Source organism: Gracilinanus agilis, chromosome 1, assembly GCF_016433145.1.
Source record: "Gracilinanus agilis isolate LMUSP501 chromosome 1, AgileGrace, whole genome shotgun sequence".
Taxonomy (NCBI): domain Eukaryota; kingdom Metazoa; phylum Chordata; class Mammalia; order Didelphimorphia; family Didelphidae; genus Gracilinanus; species Gracilinanus agilis.
The window spans coordinates 10,857,509-10,876,943 of NC_058130.1; the positions used below are offsets into that span (position 1 = coordinate 10,857,509).

General features: G+C 40.3%; 1 protein-coding gene across 1 annotated transcript in view; it reads left to right on the top strand.

Annotated features, from left to right (window-relative positions):
* CACNA2D3 (calcium voltage-gated channel auxiliary subunit alpha2delta 3) overlaps positions 1-19,435 on the top strand; it is an 858,102-nt gene that overhangs the window by 320,840 nt on the left and 517,827 nt on the right. The window contains exons 10-11 of the mRNA XM_044675448.1: positions 8,060-8,119; positions 10,256-10,405. Of these exons, the coding sequence (XP_044531383.1) occupies positions 8,060-8,119; positions 10,256-10,405 (210 nt within the window). The remainder of the gene's footprint in view (positions 1-8,059; positions 8,120-10,255; positions 10,406-19,435) is intronic.

Consider the following 19,435-nt stretch of genomic DNA (forward strand, 5'->3'; position numbering starts at 1 on the left):
GAAAAAGGAAAGAAGGAAGAAGGGAGGGAGAGAGGGAGGGTTGGGAGTTACAACAGAGATTGTGACTGCTGTGTATGAAAAACATGAAGGACAGTGTCATTGGATTGAAGACTGTGAGAATCCCCTGAATAATAGTAATCCACAAGAGGAATAGAGGGAGATAAGCATTATTCATTGCTTACTAAGTGTCAGGAACTGTGCTACGCTCTTTTTTTCCTCTAAGTTCTTTTTATAAATAATATCTCCTTTGATTCTTACAACTCCAAGAGATAAATGTTATTATTTCCTTCATTTTACAGTTTAGGAAATGGAGGCAAAGATTAAGTGACTTGCCCAAGATCACATAATAAATAATTGTCTGTGGCTGGTTTTGACTCCAGGACAAGAGCTCTATCCATCGTGCTATTAGCTGCCACCATAACTTTTTAAATTACATGTTGAATCAGTTAATAAGTATGTATTAAATATCTACTATGTGTCAGGGAGTGTGCTAATTGTTGAGAAGAGGAAGAAATACAATGGAAATTGTCCTGTCTTTAAGGAGCTTAGATTTGTTCAAAGAATTAATTATATTTTTAAAGTCCATACAAAATGAATGCAAGTTCATTTTAAGTGGGGAAGCATTGGCAATTGGTGGGAGCAGGGCAGGTTTCATCTACTACAGGACATAAGAGCTGAGCTGAATTTTAAGGGAAATAAATGATTCTGAGAGGAGGCATTCTAGGTGTGTGGGCCAGCCTGAACATAATCATGGAGATGGGAGATGGGCTCTTGAGGCTGAGGCCAGGGTGGCTTGGCTTGATGACAGACTTGAGGGAGAACAATGGATAAGCTGGAAGAATGAGTTTGAACCAGGCTGTCAAGTGCTTTGGATGTCACTGTAGGCAGACAGATCACATATCCAGAACTGACATGAGTGATGACATTTCAGATGAGGTTCTGACATGTGAATGGATTTGCCAGGATCCATTGGAATCCACAGTCAAGGTTCTATTCTTTCAAAACAAGGCCAATGAAAGTTGTAATTCTAGCCCTAGAATGGAGTTGGAGATCAAATATCATTTTTCCAGGATGCTTAGGTTCTCTTCCATAACAGGGCAGGACAATGGCAGACATCCAGGAGAAATGTCATAGGTTCTCAAATATCTTGGGGAATCATCTTCTGCTGGCAGTTGTATACAAGGTTTTTTCTTTTCTTCATGGGATAACTGAAGCTTAGTTGTGTGTTCCTTCTGCAAGTTCCCCTTTTTACACCAACCAGGAGCCTTGAGGGTATTTCCCAGGATGGGAAAGTAGCCTCTATATCTGTTTCTGGCAAAACCCCTGCTCATTGATCCATGTAGCTCCAGCAAAGATTAACCTCCTGGGCCCTGAAAAATGATTGCCTATTATTCCTCACTTGTAGACTTTCACCCATGCCTCCAAGTAAGTATTAGAACTTCGTATTTTTGTGATTTTAATTGTATTTCATTTCTTGGATAAAGCTTTGGGAAAGTCAAACTCAGCTGTAGCTCATCTTTTATGGAATTATGGAATTCCATTGGCATTCCATTTAAATGTTATGGCTCAGAGGTGGAAATTGCTTGGACTTCCTTGGGCTTTGCCCTAGTTGCTAAAATGATGGGAACTGGAGAGCACTGACTTCCTAACTTGCTCTCCACTGTTCCCTTCATGGAGTTGTCTCAATCCCTAGAGTCCTCCAGATGACATACTTGCCTATGGCCACTGTCCACCTCATACCACCTGGCCTGATGGCCCTTCCAGCTATCTTCCTACCATGTTGCTAGGTGTTCATGCTCTGTTTCCCATTGTCCTTTTTTGGGAACAGTCATCAAGTCAACATTATCATTCCTGGAAATAATGTATATCATTCAATAGCCCAGAGAAAATACTCACCATTACAGTGAATCCTTAGACCAGATACCTCTCCCTGACCACAAATCCCTGCTTTGTGTTGTTTTCCTCTATTAGAATGGAAGTTCTTTAAGGGCAAAGACAATTTTTTTGTTTCTAAGTTTTCAGCTCCAAAAACAGTGCCTTCCACACAGTTAGTGTTTAATAAATACTTTAAAGTTTTTTATTCATTCATTCATTCATTCATTCATTCATTCATTCATTCATTCATACTTCTTCCCAGCCTTTCTAGATCATTGTTGCTATCTTCTATGAATGCCCAGGACATTCTTTTTCCTTATAAGTAAAAATGATTCATTGATCTCTTCCAAGGCAACCCATGTCCCTTCAAATACATTGTCCTCCCAGTTCTTCCACATCTTTGGGCCTTATGTTTTCTATTTTCAGCTACCTCTACCTTATGACATTACATTAAATGACATAAGTAATACCTTCCCCCCAATCCCTGCCCCAAACGCACACTTTTTTCCTTCTGTTCACCTGAATTGAAACCTGGTCAGGCTACAATATTCCCCTTTTCCATAGTGCTGGTAAGTGATGGATGTTTGCTTTGGAATCCTGACAGTGTTATAGAAAAACAAAGGATGATGATGGAGAGGACACAATGAAGACTTTGGTCCCCAGGCTGCCTTTTTTCCTCTTCTAGTTATTTAGTGTCTGAAGCTTTTGCCACATCACTGAATTGACTCTGAAGCAGCATCTCAGGAATTCTAAAAGAAAACATCAGGAAGAACCTAAATAAAGAGTGATTAAGTTTACTGTGCATGCCTGTGTAGAACCTTCTACATCCAGACTGATAATGAAAGGGAATGAGGGAACAACTGTTTCAGACTTGACCACGAATTATTTTCCCAGAATTGATATTCAATACGTTGTGCTAACTTCAAAAATGCTTTGAGAATTGCATGGAAAACTCTTCAGTGCTTGTTATTAGAACTGCCAAATGTCATTTCTGTTCTCTAAAGTAACTGATTTTTACATCATAATGTTTAAGTGAATAGTGGGTTTTTCCTCCTCTTGTTGAAAAGCATTTCCTCTACACATAATTGCTTGACAAGAACTTGAGATTTATGCTTTTAGGCTTCATGGAGAATCTAGAAATTGACTCAGATCTAAACGAGTCTTCCTAATGCACCTTTTTCATTCTAGGCTATTAGCCAATTTCATATTAGGCTACCTGATTAGAAGCATGGTGTCCATAAGGAGAGAAAAATGATAAGCACCAATGCATAGTGCCCTGGTCCAGGCAGCTTTGGAAACTGGGGCTCAACCCTAGCATGCATTAGGAACAAAATGGAGAAGATGGAATACCTAGAGAGATGGAAGAATAAGGTGATGAGTGTCCTCAAACTTGTGACATGAAAGGCTTGGTCGAAGGAAATACACATTAAACCTGCAAAATTGGTAGCTTATCCAAGATTAATTAGCAACTGTTGTGTACCACTTTGGTGAATGTGGGGGAGACAAAGACAAAAGGAGTCTGGTCTTGAAGGAATTTTGTTATATAAAAATATAAAAATATGTACAGAATAAATACAATTTTACAGGAGAGGAGGGCCACTAAGTAGCAGCTGGGGGAATTAGAAAGAATCATGTAGATGATACTCGAGATGACTCTTGAAGGAAATTAATCACTCTAGAAAACAAGTGAAAAGGAAGGACTTTTAAGAGTACTCTGTGTGTGGGAGCCGAGTGGTAGAGATGGTGGTCATTGGGATAGTTTGTGCAAAGGCAAGATTGACGTTAGAAGTTCATATGTGAAAGATAATTTGGTTTAACACTAGAGGGTGGTATGGGGTGTTAGTAATGTATAATAAAGCTTAAAATATGGTTGTGGAGCCTTTACATCCAAAAGAGAGGAGTCGTATCTGTGAATAGGAGAATCATGGTCAGATTTGGGCTTTAGGAAGATCCCTTTGGCAACTGAGTGGAAGATGGATGGAGAGGGGAGGGTCTGAAGGCAGTAGACCAATGAATGAGGAGTCTGCTGCAGTAGTCTAGGGAAGAGGTGATGAGGGCTTTCACCAGTGCAATCATCACTGTGTGGGCAGAGACTTGGAGGGCAGACAGCCTGGGAACTTTTTTCAAGGATGTGATAGTGTGAATTTGGTCACTGATTACTGATTATTGATTCATAGTTGAGAATTTTGTTAATCATATTAGCAAACATTGAAATCAAGCTTTATCTGTGTAACCAAGCTTTGTTCGCCTTTTGAGGGTTGTTCTTAGATCTAATGCTAACCTTCAGTAAGTGAGCAAAGCAAAATATCAATTAAGGAAGATAAGAAAGAGTGATAAAAGATGATTCAAATGAGTCACTAGATGTTTTTCTATTGTTGAATTCTGCTGGTACAGGGAGTAATAGATATCATACCTTCTACAGAAAATTCCAAGGAGGAAACTAATTCCATTCACCCCCTTCATTACACCATGAATTCTGGGAAGTTCCTGGTCTGGGAGGATATTGTGAGCTTCGTTCTTACAAGAAGGTGTTAGCCTCATTTAGGTTTTCTAGTCACCATACTGAGTGAACCTTCTTGATAAAGTAGTCAGAAAGTATAATTCAGAATCTATCTTAGTTTAGGGGGTAATTCTGGATCTTATAGAACCACTAAACTATAGAAAACAGACATTCTAATTGCACAAGAGGTTTTTGGTTACTGAGGGACCATTGAACTGTGTTTTTGGTAACTGCTACCCTTACCAATGAATACATAAGTTCTTTGGCCATGACAACCCAAGAAATAAACCAAAATACAAAATGATTCTCAGTCCTGTGCAGCCTTTTCTAATTTGACAGACATGGGGGCAAAAGGGGCAGAGGGCTAAGAAATATCATTTTAGACTACCTTGACATTACCTTCACTGCTGGGAATCTGAATGCAATTTGAACTGAATGCACTTCCTATTGGAGGAACTGAATCATGACAACCAACTCACTAGAAAGGTAACCCAAAGACAAAAATCAAAAGAAGTTAAATTTAAAGCGGGCTCTTCCATTCTCCTTGGATGGACAAAGAATTGAATTTAAAGCATAGAAAGGACTTCAGAGGATATTTGATTCAATTCCATCATTTTATAGAGGAAAGTAGCTGAAAGTGATTGTGACTTGCCCAAGGTCACATAGGTAGTAAGTAGCAGAAGTGGGATCTATTTTATCTATATCTATATGTATATCTATATGTATATGTATATGTATATCTACATCTACACCTACACCTACACCTACATCTACATCTACATCTACATCTACATCTACATCTATCTATCTATCTATCTATCTATCTATCTATCTATACCTATATCTACATCTACATCATCTATATCTATATCTATATCTATATCTATATATGTATGTATAAACACAAACTCTATTTCTGTTTTATGTGTACAAAAGAGAACTATCAGTAAGAGGAAGAATAAAGAGTGATTATGTCCAGTGTGAATGCCAGTAGAGAACCTTCTCTGCCCTTCTCCATACTGGTAACAGAGGCATGATCTGTAAAACAGTGTGATCTGAGTCCAACTTTTCTGACACCAAATTCAATGCTTTTTGCACATGATTTTGTCATGAATACAGAGAGATCAAGAAACATCATTTGATGGGATGTTTGTATTGTAGGGTTCAACATAAAGAATAAGCAAAACAAAAACAAAAGCCATCATGATGATAACTGCTGTGTGCATGACATTATCTGCAAAAGAAGATGGACTAAGAGGATTCTAGGGGGAACTTGATAAGAACCTATAACAGTAAATCAAAATATCACTTAATATGCAGTAACTTTCAGTCACAGGGAAAGTCTAAAATGTGTTGGAAATATGACTTTCAGTCAAGAAACTCAAGAAGCCAAAGGGTTCTAGACCACACAGAATGCTTATGACTATGAAATACAAAGATTAACATCATTTGCAAAAATGTAATTGACTTTATATTGAAAGGAAAAGACTCATTAGTGACATGAGTCGTTTCTGAATCACATCTCTGAATACTCATAGCAATGATTTTTTAGACCAAAATTCAAAATCTGTGCCAAGGTAGAATAATAAAAATGAGATTACATTTTACAGTTAAAATAGTTCCATTATCACTTGTTTACAGAAGGTATTTTTTAAATAATGGGAAATATTGAGAAAAGGACAAAAGAACAGAAAATAACGTGGATGACCTCCATTTCCTAGGGAACTTGAAAAGTTCTAATATCAAGAAAGCTGCCCACACAGAAAACATTTAATCTTCCTTTGAAATAGAGAAATGCAGCCATAGAGTTAGAGTGTAAATTCATTTGCCAAAGCATGGTGGAGGATTAAGAGCAGTACCTCTTCATAAAACAGCAGGGGTAAAACAATCTTAACAACTATGACTCAATTAATTCAGATCTTCCTGAGAGCATTTAAGGATGAAACTGGAAAGATGAAAACAAACCAGTAAAAAATGGAAAACATCTGGCAAGTTTTCTCCAACAAAATTCTTTTCTCCATCAGTGACAGAGGAGCCACCATAGTGGAACTCTAACTTAAAAGTCCTCAACGTTCAGCATGATTAAATAGAAATAACATTAAGAGAAACAAAGACTGCTTGAGCTCTGTTATCACAACCTTCAGGAACTCAGTCAATTCTACAACATCACAGGAGCATGAGAGGTCCTTTGTGCAGGATCATTTAACGAGAGATTGACCGTACTATCTATTATTTTCCTATATCTGTGCTCTGACATGCATTGGCTGTATGATCTTGGGCAGGTCTCTTCATTCCAGTGCTCAGGGTAATGTGCTAATTTGCATTGGTAGAGAGCTTCCCCTTTGGGATTTCCCTATGCTCAATGGAATCACTAGACTGGACCAAAGAACCTGCAGTTATGTGACTTGCTCAAGATCATATGACTAGTAGCAACAGGGCATGGGCACAAACTCCCATCAGTCTCATCTATTCCCTGACATCTCTTTCCAAGTAGACAAAACATTTAGAGAAAATATGACAGATGGCATGATAATACGTTACTTACCCTTTTCAGTGCCCTGCCCCAAACTCTACAATTATAAATTCCAGATGAAATGCCAAGCTGCATTGAGAGGGAGAATTTCTTTAACCAATATAATCACAGGTTTGGACCAAATCTAAGTCAAAGACCCTAATTGGCATCTTCCAACATTCTCATGGTCTGGACCTGCGTTTTATGCCTTTTGGCAGCCAAGCAGGTGTCAACAAATCTGTACTTAGAGATCTCCCTGAGGGACCCAGAGGATGAGATCCGCTCTACTATGGTACCATGTTGTGCCCTGGAATGAAAATGCTAACTCAGTCTTAAGATGTGTTAAAAGGAGTATGGCCTTTTTTCCAACTGAAAACTCTACAATTAATTTGGTGATTCTGTTTCTGAGGATTTCATTTTGTTCTTTTGGCTGTCAGTGTCTACCTAGAGTCTAAATCTGGAATATCGAAAAAGGCATGAAATCAGCTATACACTCTTCTATCCCATTGACAATCAAAAAGTCTTCTTAAGTGGTTTTTGGGGGAAAAATCTTTCAGATCCTTGTTTTCTTCATCTGCAGAATGGAGATAAATAGTAGCACTTGTCTCACCTGGTTATTTTGTTGTTGTTCAGTAGTTTCAGTTGTGTCTGACTCTTTGTGACCCTATTTGAGATTTCTTTGCAAAGTTACTGGAGAGGATTGTCATTTCCTTCTCTAACTCATTTTACAGATGAGGAAACTGAGCCAAATGGGGTTAAGTGACTTGTTCAGGGTCATAGAGCTGCTACGTGTCTGAGGCTGGGTTTGAACCTAGGATCTCCCGAATTCCAGGCATTCCACTGTGCCATCTCGCTGCCACTCACCCAGTTCTAGTGTTGCTTAAATAAGCAGCTACATGACAAGCGTTTTGCTAGTGTTACAGAAACATCTTCTGTGGGATCGAGAGCAGAGAATGAACCAGGGTGCTGCGGAGAGGCCTTTCCCGAGTGTTTCCAATTCAAAATGAGCACGCATTCTTTTTTCCCATGATTTAACCATTTCAACGAGTGGACTATTTCTCTTTTCTTTTGCTGCTTCTTTTCTTTGACTCCATATGCCTTTCAATGGAATGAAATTGAGGTTGCCCATGAGAGGGCCTGTTGAATTGATAACCGGGTTCTTTCCCTTCTAGCACTTCTCATCTTGGGAATCGGACTTTATCCAGGAGACCAGTGAGGGCCAGTCCAATGAGGTATCCTCGAACACACACTCACTCCCACTCCCACATACATACACTCATACTTACACACATATTCACACAAACACACTTTCACACTAGCATGCACTGTCATACACACTCACAATAACACACATGCACACTCACACTCACATCCATTCACAGACATGCCTTCTCACGTACACTAATGTACACCCACACATTCATACTCATATTCACACTGACACTCGGACCCTCTCACAAACAGTCATACACACACACATTCATACACATAAACATCCTCATGCCCACACTCACAAACTCTCACACACCTACACTCTCACTCTCACTCTCTCACACTCACACCCATCCGTACTTACACCATCTTTTCTACCGGCTTTAACCTGGCTGTTGTATCTGTGCTCATGCTCAGCTGTTTACGGTTTCCTAACGAGCTCTGGAGAAACAACATGGCATAATGGATAGATGTCTGGTCTTGGAGTTAGGAAGATCTGGGTTCAAATTCTGCCTCTCAAACATTATGGGCATGAATATGGATGAGACACAAAGTCTCTTAGTTTTACAAGCAATTTTAGGACTGTATGTGGTAGATGAGTTGACATTCTATGCTTTGGTGGAGAAAGTTTCCACGATGGGAGTTCCAAAGTGGATGGCTTACAGGTCTGGATTCTGTCCTCTCCCCTCCCAAATGATGGGCACTCTGAAATCGTGCCCATTTTTGTTGACTAAATGAGAACCAAACATCTATTAGTCCACTGAATGTCAAGCAATGTTCTGGGATGCAAAGACAAAAACAAAAAAGTCTCCTGCCTCCTCCCCCAACCTTCTCTCTAGAGGAAGACATTATATTTATGAAAGAATAGATCCACATGACAACGCAGATTTAGAGTTCCAGATAGCCTAGGTTAGACTATTCACCTCCTCCAAGAGGGAGGGGAGGGAAGGAAAAAACATCTGAATGTTAAAATGTCAACAATTGTCAAAAAGTGTCAGGAAAGGTCTTCTATGTGGGACAGCACTTGACTGCAGCTAGCAATTTTCAGAGGCAGAGGGGAAGATGGAGAGTATCCCTAGACTCAGAGATGACCAGGGCAAAAGCTCGGAGGCAGGAGATTTGGTGCCATGTATGGGGACTAGCATAGCTGCCCCAAAACAGCAGGCATCAGAGGATGAAATGAGAAAGCCATTTTCTCACAACTTGTTCCACCCACCACTCACCGGAAAACATCTACACTGTTGTACTTGGTGCCAGGACAGAAGTGAATTAGTGGGAATGCAATGAAGCTGAGGTAGTTAAGTTTCATTTGTTGCCAGGGAGATCTTTGCATAATTGTCAAATAATTAGTATATTTCTTAAAAAATTAAGGAAAGGAAATGATGGGCTGCTCTCTTAAGCTCATTTAATTTCAGCTCGAAGGGAGTGGAGACATGTTCATTAAGCTGATTAAAGCAGGAATCAACCCCCTGCATGCAGCCCCTGGAGACTAGGAAGATGCCCTTGTGGATGGCGGCGAAGGTGGCCAATTCGGAGATGAGATAAAGAAAATGATTCATCGGACAAGATTTGGGAGTTTGTTAGTGAGAGCCAAGTTGGTCTGAAGACCAGAGCCCTGCCTGGATGAACAACCCCCTCCCAGGCCTGCACATAGTGAATTTGGGGAAGAGTCCCTGTATCACGCTTGCCCAGATGCCTCCAGCTTCCACATGGTCTAAAAGGGAAGCAAGAGTTTTTGGGGGAACTTAGGAAGGCCTCCAGCTGATGGCAAGCTTTGATCTAAAGGAGCCAGGAAAACTCAGCACATTCTAGGCAGGAGGAACAGACCCTCAAAGACATGGAGAGAGCATGTAATCGATGGAGAACCTTCAGCAGGCCAGCTTGACTAGACCTCCGGACATCACCTTTGGCCTCCCTTCTCAGGGTGTTATTGCCTTGGTATGGCCGCAGTTACCACATAGATGAAATATAGGAGCGCCTATTTGTTCAGAGTCTGCATCTGACGGCTCCTCCAGTGGCAGGGCTTTTTGTTCTAGAACCTACAGGGAGAGGATCGCAGCTGTCCAAGTCCATCTCCACGGGTAGATTTCATTCAGTTTAATGGCTCCACACGACTGCCCTGACCCTGACCCGCCATCTTGTGAATGCCCATAAAGCTATTGGCCACGAGGGGGATCTGGGAAGAGCGTGGATGGATTGGAGCAAATCCATCAGCAGTGCCGTCCATCATCGGGGAGCAGCACGTGCCTTCTGGTGGAGGGCCAGACGCAGCATCTCCACACACAAAGGGCGCCCAGCCTAGAAAAGTAACTGATGGGGATTTAACGACGATGAGCCCAGCGAGGGAGCATTGAGCAGAGGTGCATCTGTCTTCTATTCTTGGTGCAAATGGAATCTAAATACACATCCATGCAGAGTTTAAGGTTTCATGGATCTTGGCACCGAGTTGGGAGTGAGCTGAAACTGTGACTTCTGTCAGCTCTCAAAAACTGCCGTTGATGAAAGCATTCTTCCTCCAAGAAGCCAATTTGAAGCAAATCAAGGTTTCTGCAAAGTTTAGAAAGGATGAACTTACACCTTCGGAACTGACAGACTGATGTAAAGTGTGAGGTCTGTTATTTACACACACATGCCACCCCGCCGAGCCGAGACACAAAGCAGACCCTGGCTTCCCCGCGCCGTCTGCTCCGCTTTCCCAGGCACTCGGTGGTTTGTAACACACGATTCTTTTGGACACGTTTCCAGCGGCGTCTGACAGAAATGGCCGGATGAGGTAATACGGCTGAGCGACTCCTTCTCTTCTCCTCCGTTTCTTCTGGTGGCCACAAGGATACGGGCTAGTCCGAGCCATTCGACATTTGCTGAGTCGAATACCTTGATCTTAAACCAAATACCAGTATTGACTCAGAGATGCTGGGCATGCGAGTAGAGCCGACCAGGAGGCGAGCTTTTGGCACCGAAATGTGATTGTAGCAAACCCACCTCTCCGGGATCAGCTAGCATCGCTCACTGAACATTTCCAGAGAATCCATCTTGTTTAGACTTTGGCATTTATGTTAAACTGCTGCTCCCTTCCGATGTCTCGATTTGTTGCACATAGTGGAGGAAAGAAGTGGCGGCTGGTGCAGACACAGTTCTATCACTGTCTGCGTTTTCTCCACCAAATTACAACCATGTGGAGCGGCTGATTTTAATATCAGGTTTTCCCCTTCGGGCCAGCATGTTTTCATCTTTGAGAAACACCGTGTTATAGTTTAGCATCACCAGAGGTATCGCGCGACAATTGGAGCCGCTGTTGCTAGGGATTCAAGATAAGGCCGTCATAAGAAACGTCTCCTTTTTTTATGAAAACGAATGAGTGCACAACTGGGCATTGGGTTCAACAGGACCCAGAGGGCACAGAGAGTGAAAAGAGGTTAAAAATATGGCAGAGAGGCAAATTTCAAGTTGCCTGTTGGGAAAAAAATAAAACTCATCTCAGACTTTGGAACAATGAAAGCTATCCAAAGCTGAAATGATCCTGGGGAGACTTGGCTTTCCTCTCATTGGAAGTCTTCAATAAAGAAGTCTGGATGGCCAATTATTATATATGCTTTATGTGCTATTATATATGCTAGATATGTTTTTTTAGGTTGATCTATCTAGCCACTGAGGTCTCTCTCTGCTCTGGTGGGGTTCCTTGAGATTGATTCCCTGACTCTTCCCCCAAAGATATTATAAATCCAAAGAAATAGATTCCTCAAGGAAACTCGATTGGCCAGAAGCTTTGGACTTCTGGGGATGGTTTAATGTACATGAACTTGATGGACCAGACCTCCCATTAAATAAGCCCAACCTAGAGTAAATAGCCAGCCCAAGAAGGGAACCTCTTTTGTTTCCATCAATTAACCTACAACAAGCATTTCTCAAGCACTTTCTATGTGTTACCTTTTGCGGGGTCTTGGAAGGCATACCAGAAGAGTAGACTTGGCATAGACATGAAAACTACCTTCAAGTATTTGGAAGGGCTCTCTAAAAGAGATTTGAATAGCTCCACTTGGCTACACAGGACACATATGAATAAGAGATAAAGTTTCAAAGAGGAGAATTGAGGCAACATAAGGGCAAAAAGCACAGGTCTGACTATTTCATTCCCCTTCTCTACAATCTTCAGCAGCTCCCTATTGCCTCACAAGTAAACTCTAAAATTCTTCTTTGATGTTTCTGGACCCAAGATCTCTTTCTATCCTGATTTCTCCTTACTCTTACATGTTGTTCTGGCCAAGGTAGCCTATGGGCGATTTGTCAAGTGCAACAGATCCATTTGGTCCTTGTGTATCTTTGTCTTCTCTGTCCCACATACCTGGAATGGCCTCTTCGTTGGAGACATCCATCTTGGGAACACTGGGACTCTTCAAAGCTCAGGTTTCCAGCCATGTCTGATTTGCAGGCTTTCCTTCTCCAATTCATTGTTCACACAGCCCCACCTTACATCAACTCACCTGGCAGCCGCTTCCTCTTTAGTTATCCTCACATATCTCATCCCTCCCACCCAAAGGCAGGGATTGTGTAGTTTTCATCTTGGTATCTCCTGTATTTGACATGGGGTGAGGCATAAAGCAGCCACTTCACTGCTTAGTGAACCAATTAACAGTGACATTTGAGTCTGAGGTAGTCGTGTTGGGTTTTTTCCCACCTGGGGAATTAGGGCAGGATGGAGGAGATGATATTTGAGCTGAGTTTTCAAGTTAGAGACTTCAAGACGAAAGAGGAGATGATACACTCCAGGCATGGTTAATGGCCTGGGCTGAGCCCTGGAGGCAAGAAAAGAGAATGTTCAGGGAGAGCCATGAACAGTCTTGTTGGTCTGTGGTGTTATTTCATTCACAGAAGTAAGGCAAAATGGATCTGGAAAGGGAAGGCAACCCTTTATTAAGGAGGGGACTTACATGCCTGCTAATAGTCTTCAGCGTTCCTTTCACTCAGAAAGGGATCTATAGAGGGCTGTAAAGGAGAGGATCAACACCATTGGAGCTGTGCAGAAGGTAAATGACTTTGGCAGTGTTGGGGCATCTGTCTTGGACTAGGGAGAGGCTGATGGGCCAACAAGGAACCATGGGAAGTAGTCATGGTCATGATGAGGGAAGGTCAATGGTGGAGGCAATCCTCAAAAATGATTTTTCATTCTTATTGGTAGAGTCAAAATCAAGGGAATTTTTGACACTTTTTGACAAAAGAGCTACTTTTGTCTAGTATGCTATTTCTCAGTTTGTTGATAAAAATATGCGCTAAACACTGCCATGCTTTCTTTGAAAGAGAGCAAAGCTTTGGATGTTAAAGCATAGTTGAGAGATATATATTCTTTTCTAAAATAGGTTGAACCATTGAGGAGCTTTGCCTCAACTTGCAGAGTTCCTATCCAATGTACTTCATGCATTCATAAATGACCTCAGAAGGGATCATTGCTGCCTTGTACTACTGTGATGTCCAAAGAATGAATTCTAGATGGATGAAGAGGATTCGACCAATTCATAATCACAATGACAGCTCATGACATCGATCCATATACTTCCATCTGATGAATATGTGACAAAGGGGCCCAAAAGAGGAGACCATCAAAAGTAATTGGACTTGAAAGGAATATTTCAGATTTTATATAAATTCTCTCTCAAATGGGCATCCCATTGAAAAGAAATATAGGCTTTTCCTACCTGCTCATTTCTCCCCATTGTGTATAGCTGCACATACGTATAAATAAATGGTAGGGAAATTTTACTCTCTTTCGGTTCTTAAGGGGACAATGATTGTTGTCACTGTCCAACATCTCTCAAATGTCTCCCTTTCTACTCTGGCACTGCTACCATCCTGGTGGAGACTGTCATCACTTCACAGCTTGATTACTACAATAGCCTGCTGGTAGGTCTGTGTGCCTCAAGTCTTTCTGAACTTCAGCCTCTTCCATTCAGCCAATAAGGTGATTTTCCTAAAACAAATGTCTGATCATATCACCTTCCTATTTGCAAATGTATTAATTAGAAATTTTGTACCTTTGGACTCCATCTCCCAGAATTCTTTTCTCATCCCAAAATTCCTTTTCCTTTTTCATTTATGTGCATCTTTACATTATTGTTTATATAGTTCTGTAACTCCTCCCTCTCTCTCTTCTCTCCATGTGCGCAGTCTGGGAAAGCCTCTCTTTACTGAAAGTTATTTTCTTTCCTCTACTTTTCAAGTGATATTTTAATAATAAAATATATTTCTTGGAGTTTGGATATTATTTTTTAATTCTCACACAAATACCAGTGGTTTCCTATTGCCATCAAGAGCAAATTCAAAATACCCTATTTGACATTCAAAGCCCTTCATAATTTGACCCCCTCCTATCTTTCTCATCTTGCATCTTATTCTCCAACATGAACTCTTCAATTCAGTGACACTGGCCTCCTGACCATTCCACAAACAAGACACTTCACCTCTCAGCTCCAGGTTTTCTCTGGCTTGGAATGCTTTCTCACTTCCTCTCCAAATACTCACTTCCCTGGTTTCCTTTAATTCCCAACAAAAATCTCCCCTCATACAGGAAACCTTGCTGAACCCCTCTGAATTCTAGCATTTTCTTTCTTTTTTTTTTTAGTCATTCCCTGTTTATCCTGTTAATAGCTTGTTTCATCTGGATTTGTCTGTGCATTGTGCCTCTCATTAGATTGTAAACTCCTTGGAGACAAGGACTATTTTTTTTTTTTGCATCATCTTGTATTCTCAGCACTTAGAACAGTGCCTGCCATATAGTGGGTGCCTGAAACATGTTTACTAATTGATTGATTGATTCTAATTTATCTTCTTCACCAGATGTTACTCTGTGCGAGAGGTAGCACAGTAGAGTAGAAAGATGTCTCTCCATGGTGATCCAAAGACTTCTGGTTCTGCCTCTCAGATCTGACTTTCTAAGTCAGGCCCGTTGGGACAGATGCCTGGGGAGCTGTATAAACTCACATAAGGATTGGCTCCAAAGGCAGTTGAGATGATAAATTCAGCAGTTCTTTGACCACGAAATTGCAGGAGTGAATAAAAGTGCACCAGAAACTTGTTTCAGAGAGAGTAGTCTCCCTAACAGGTCACACCAGCATTAGAAGGATCTTCTGCTTGCTCTTGTTATCTAGTACTACTTGTTTCTAATACTGATAACATTTGGTAGGGAAATCGCCTCATCTGTACTGCCTAGGTGATAACTAGAAGAGAAGCAGCTGGTCACTCATATTCCCTCTGAAAGCCACTCTCACCATGACAGCATATGTGGCTTTTTCCAAGTGTTCATTCATTTATTTCCTTTTCTGTTGTGGCATGCTCCAGCTGTTGACATTTCATTACTGACCCTCCCAGCACCTGCTTGAGGGTCTTGCCTCTTCGCTTCTGCTGGCCAAATGGAACATTCATCAATATGCCCTTGTACACCTACCACTCTCCATTTATATTAAGCTGTGGAGGACAAGAGAGAAGGGATTCTACTCCAGAGGACATTCAAGGAGAAATGATATTTCTTCTCCTTCCCACTCACCTTACTCTTATGCCCACTGAAAAAACATGGAGAAAATATATGGACTATTTTTGATAGAAAACAAGGTTCTACTAACTTCTCTTTTGAAAATGTACATCTAGTTCTTGAGATTTTAGAATCAAGGAAATTGAGAATTTGAAGGGACCTCAGTATCCAGGTAATCCAAACTACTCATTCCACAAGAAAGGAATCCCTACTAGGACATTCTTCACAAGTGTTTACCCACCCTATGCTTAAAGACCTCCAGTAAAAGGGTGGCCTGCCATCTTGGAAAGTAGCTCGTTCCACTTTTAGATAGCTTTTGTTATGAAGAAATAGTTCTTGACCTTGAACTTAAACTTACTTCCTTGCAAAATACTCTCTTAATAACTCCTTATCTTGAAAAACAAAATCTTATTAGCTATTTTTATTTTATCATTTCCAAATGGAGAGACCATTCTCATTGGAAGAGAAAGCAGAAACTGAAATGAACAGCTTTAATCGCTCCTCACTGTCAATGGTCATTATCCCATTCACCTCTAGCAAGAGTCCTATAACTTTTTTGGTTTTCATAAAAATATCCCCAGAGTTTGTCCTTAAATTTCTGCACCAACATTAAGTTTGGGATTCCTCATACTATTTTTACTGGTCTGTGCCACATGAGTTTAATTCATCATTTTATATCTGGCCCTCATTTCTATCTTCTATCTACTTCTTTCATTTCATGCAGTGGCCATGTGTGAGATTGGGGACTTAGGATAGCCTGAGTGCTTAAAAGGATTTTTCCCAATGCCATGAGACCATTAGAAAGGCCTTGGGAATGATGGTTGAGCTCTCTGTTGGGAACTTGGGGAGGATATGGGTGAGACTTATCTTAGGAGGGAGAAGAATGGATAAATTGTGATCTGTGTCATTGCAGGAAATATGTATAACAGAGAACAGAGTTCCACTGGAGCGAGTGACTTGCCCAATGTTACAAAGCCAGCATGTTGTAGAAGCCTAATTCAAAACTAATCTTCAACTGTCAACAGCAGTCTTCTAACTGCAATGCCATGATGGCGCTCTGAAATAACTATCAAAGTCATAGGGATCGTAGATCGTAAATCTAGACATAAAAGGGTTCTCAAAGGTCATCTTCTTCATCCCCGTCATCTTATGATTATGAAAGTGAGGTTCAGGAGAATTAACTTGCTCCAAATCATATAGGGTAAGTGTAAGACATGGGATTTAAGCCTCTCTTCTAACTCAGAGTAGCTAGATGGTGCATTTGAAATAGATCTGGGTGTGGAGCTAGGAAGACTCATCTTCCTGAATTCAAATCTAGCCTCAGACACTCACCAGCTATATGACCCTGGACAAGTCACCTAACCTTTTTTTGCCTCAGTTTCCTCATCTTTAAAATGAGCTAAAGAAGGAAATGGCAAACACTCCAGTATCTCTCCAAGAAAACTCTGAATGGTGTCACTAAGAGTCAGATACAACTGAAAAGTGACTGAACTACAGCTAGTAACTTCTAACTGCTCTTTCCACTGGACCATATTTAGCTTTTCTTTCCACTCTTAAGACAGGGAAGATATGAAAGGCAATGGCAGTTTGGGGAATAAGATAGAACAGCTTGTACAGAAAAAATCACACTTTAATCTAGAATTTGACTGTCTTTATTGTCAATGGAACAAATTTTTCCTATTGGATTAATCAATATTTGTGGAAAAGCCAGACTGGGAATGAGAGGGAAACAGGCAGAAGACCTTGCAGGGCCTGAGTTCAGAAGTAAACGTTGGAATCGTCCTTTTCCAGTTGTAAAAGTTAGGGAAAATCTTTTCCATTTTATCTGGAATTGATAAACATGGAAAATATTCTATGTCCAACTTTCATGCTTTGATTTTTCCTATTGTCTGTTTTTGCTTTAAAGTGATTTTCCCATTTGGCACAAAGAGTATGTAATTTGCCCAAATGCTAATTCAATAATCTTCCTAAGAACATGAGGAATGTCAGCAGATTTTACATTCAGGTCAGCCATCTCATCTGTCTATGGACAGTGACCAGTTTGATCAACAACATGTTTAAAACGATAGGATCATTGTCAGATTTCATTCAATTCCAAGGGATATGTTGAAGGTCGATTGAGGATACAAATATGTTCATCAGCTCCTGTCCTCAAGGAGCTTACATTCATTTTTCCCATAAAAGTTTATCGCCATTCTGGTATAATAGCTAGTGTATTCAAATAATGGTTTATTCTCATCCTGTTTCACTTTAAGGATTTTCAGTAGTTGCTTGCTGTGTGTATTACTTTTTAAATATTTCTGTTTATGTAGTGGAATAGTGCTGCATTTGATATCAGGAGATGTGCATTCAAATCTCAGCTCTGCTATTGGAAAACTGTGTGGCTTTGAAAAATCCAATTAATCTCTCCAGCCTCAATTTCCTTTCCTTTTGTGGTAAAATGACAGAGTTGGAACAAACAACTTTTAGCAACCATTCTAGCTCTAAATTCTCTAATCCAATTCTATTTGCCTTCACTGCCTTGTGGTCCTTCAAGAGTTAATGCTCTCTGTCAACCAGCTAATTTACTCCTTGGAAATAATATTTCCCCAGAGAGGATCTACTTTGTGGAGTAGACAAATTGATTCCCCCAGAGACACTTCCCCTAACTTGTACCCTATTTTTAATCAGAGAGGAATTCAAACATTTATTGTCACTACAGAGGCAGATAAAAAAATGTTGTTAGTGATACAAAGAGATGGATCAGGAGCTGTCTGCCTATATCAAAGGCTGGTAGGAGAAAGCTGTCATTTCCTTGGAATTGTCTTCCCATCTGGGAGGCCTTTACTGCTTCACTGTGATAAGAAAGGACTTGAATATGCTCATTGGTGATGTGTGTCTCGGCATGACTGAACCATGTACCACAGGTCACCAGCAATATGCCACTGTGTCAGGAGTTTTTCCAGGAGCCATGGCACTTGGAAGAGGGATGGCTTGAGCAAAGATGTAAAAATATCCCTCCCTTCTCTTTAATTAATGTATGCTAATAAAATAGAAAGGCTCACAATTTCTGATCAGTAGTTTATTTTTCATAGTTTACAGTTTTATTCTGTTTTATTTTTTAAATGATGTTGCTTCATTTTCTTTTCATGAGAATTCTTTATGGAAGTGACTTTGCTTTTTAAGCAATATTACAGACTACATTTTTTCTTAATAGCATTGCTGATGATCCTGAATTTGACCATAGCTCCACCTCCCTATGATAAAAAAAAAATAACTTCCAAGTCCTAACAAGTCATCTTTATGAAAAATATATGGTTTCTGTGCTTTTTTGTTAAATATTTCTCAAATACATTTAAATTTTTTAACATTCGTTTTTAAAAAATGTTGAGTTCCATATTCTTCCTCTTCCTCCCACATTATCTCACCTCTTGAAAAGGCAAGCAATCTGATTTTGATTGTACATTTGAAGTCATGTAAAACATATTTCCTTATTAGCCATATTGTGAAAGAAAGCACACACACACATGCACATGTACATGCACATGAATCAAGAAAAATAAAGCAAGTGAAAAAATAATAAAGCACTGAGATTTTGTCTGTTCTCTCTCTGGAGGTGCATAACTTTCTTCATCATGGAGCCTTTGGAATTGTCTTGAGTCAATGTCTTGATCTTAATAGCCACATCTTTCACAATTGGCCATCATTCAATTTGCTATTTTTGTTACTTTATCCAATGTTTTCCTGGTTGTGTTCACTTTGCTTTGCATCAGTTCATATAAATCTTCTCAAGTTTTTCTGAAATCATCCTGCTTGTTATTTCTTACTACACTATAGC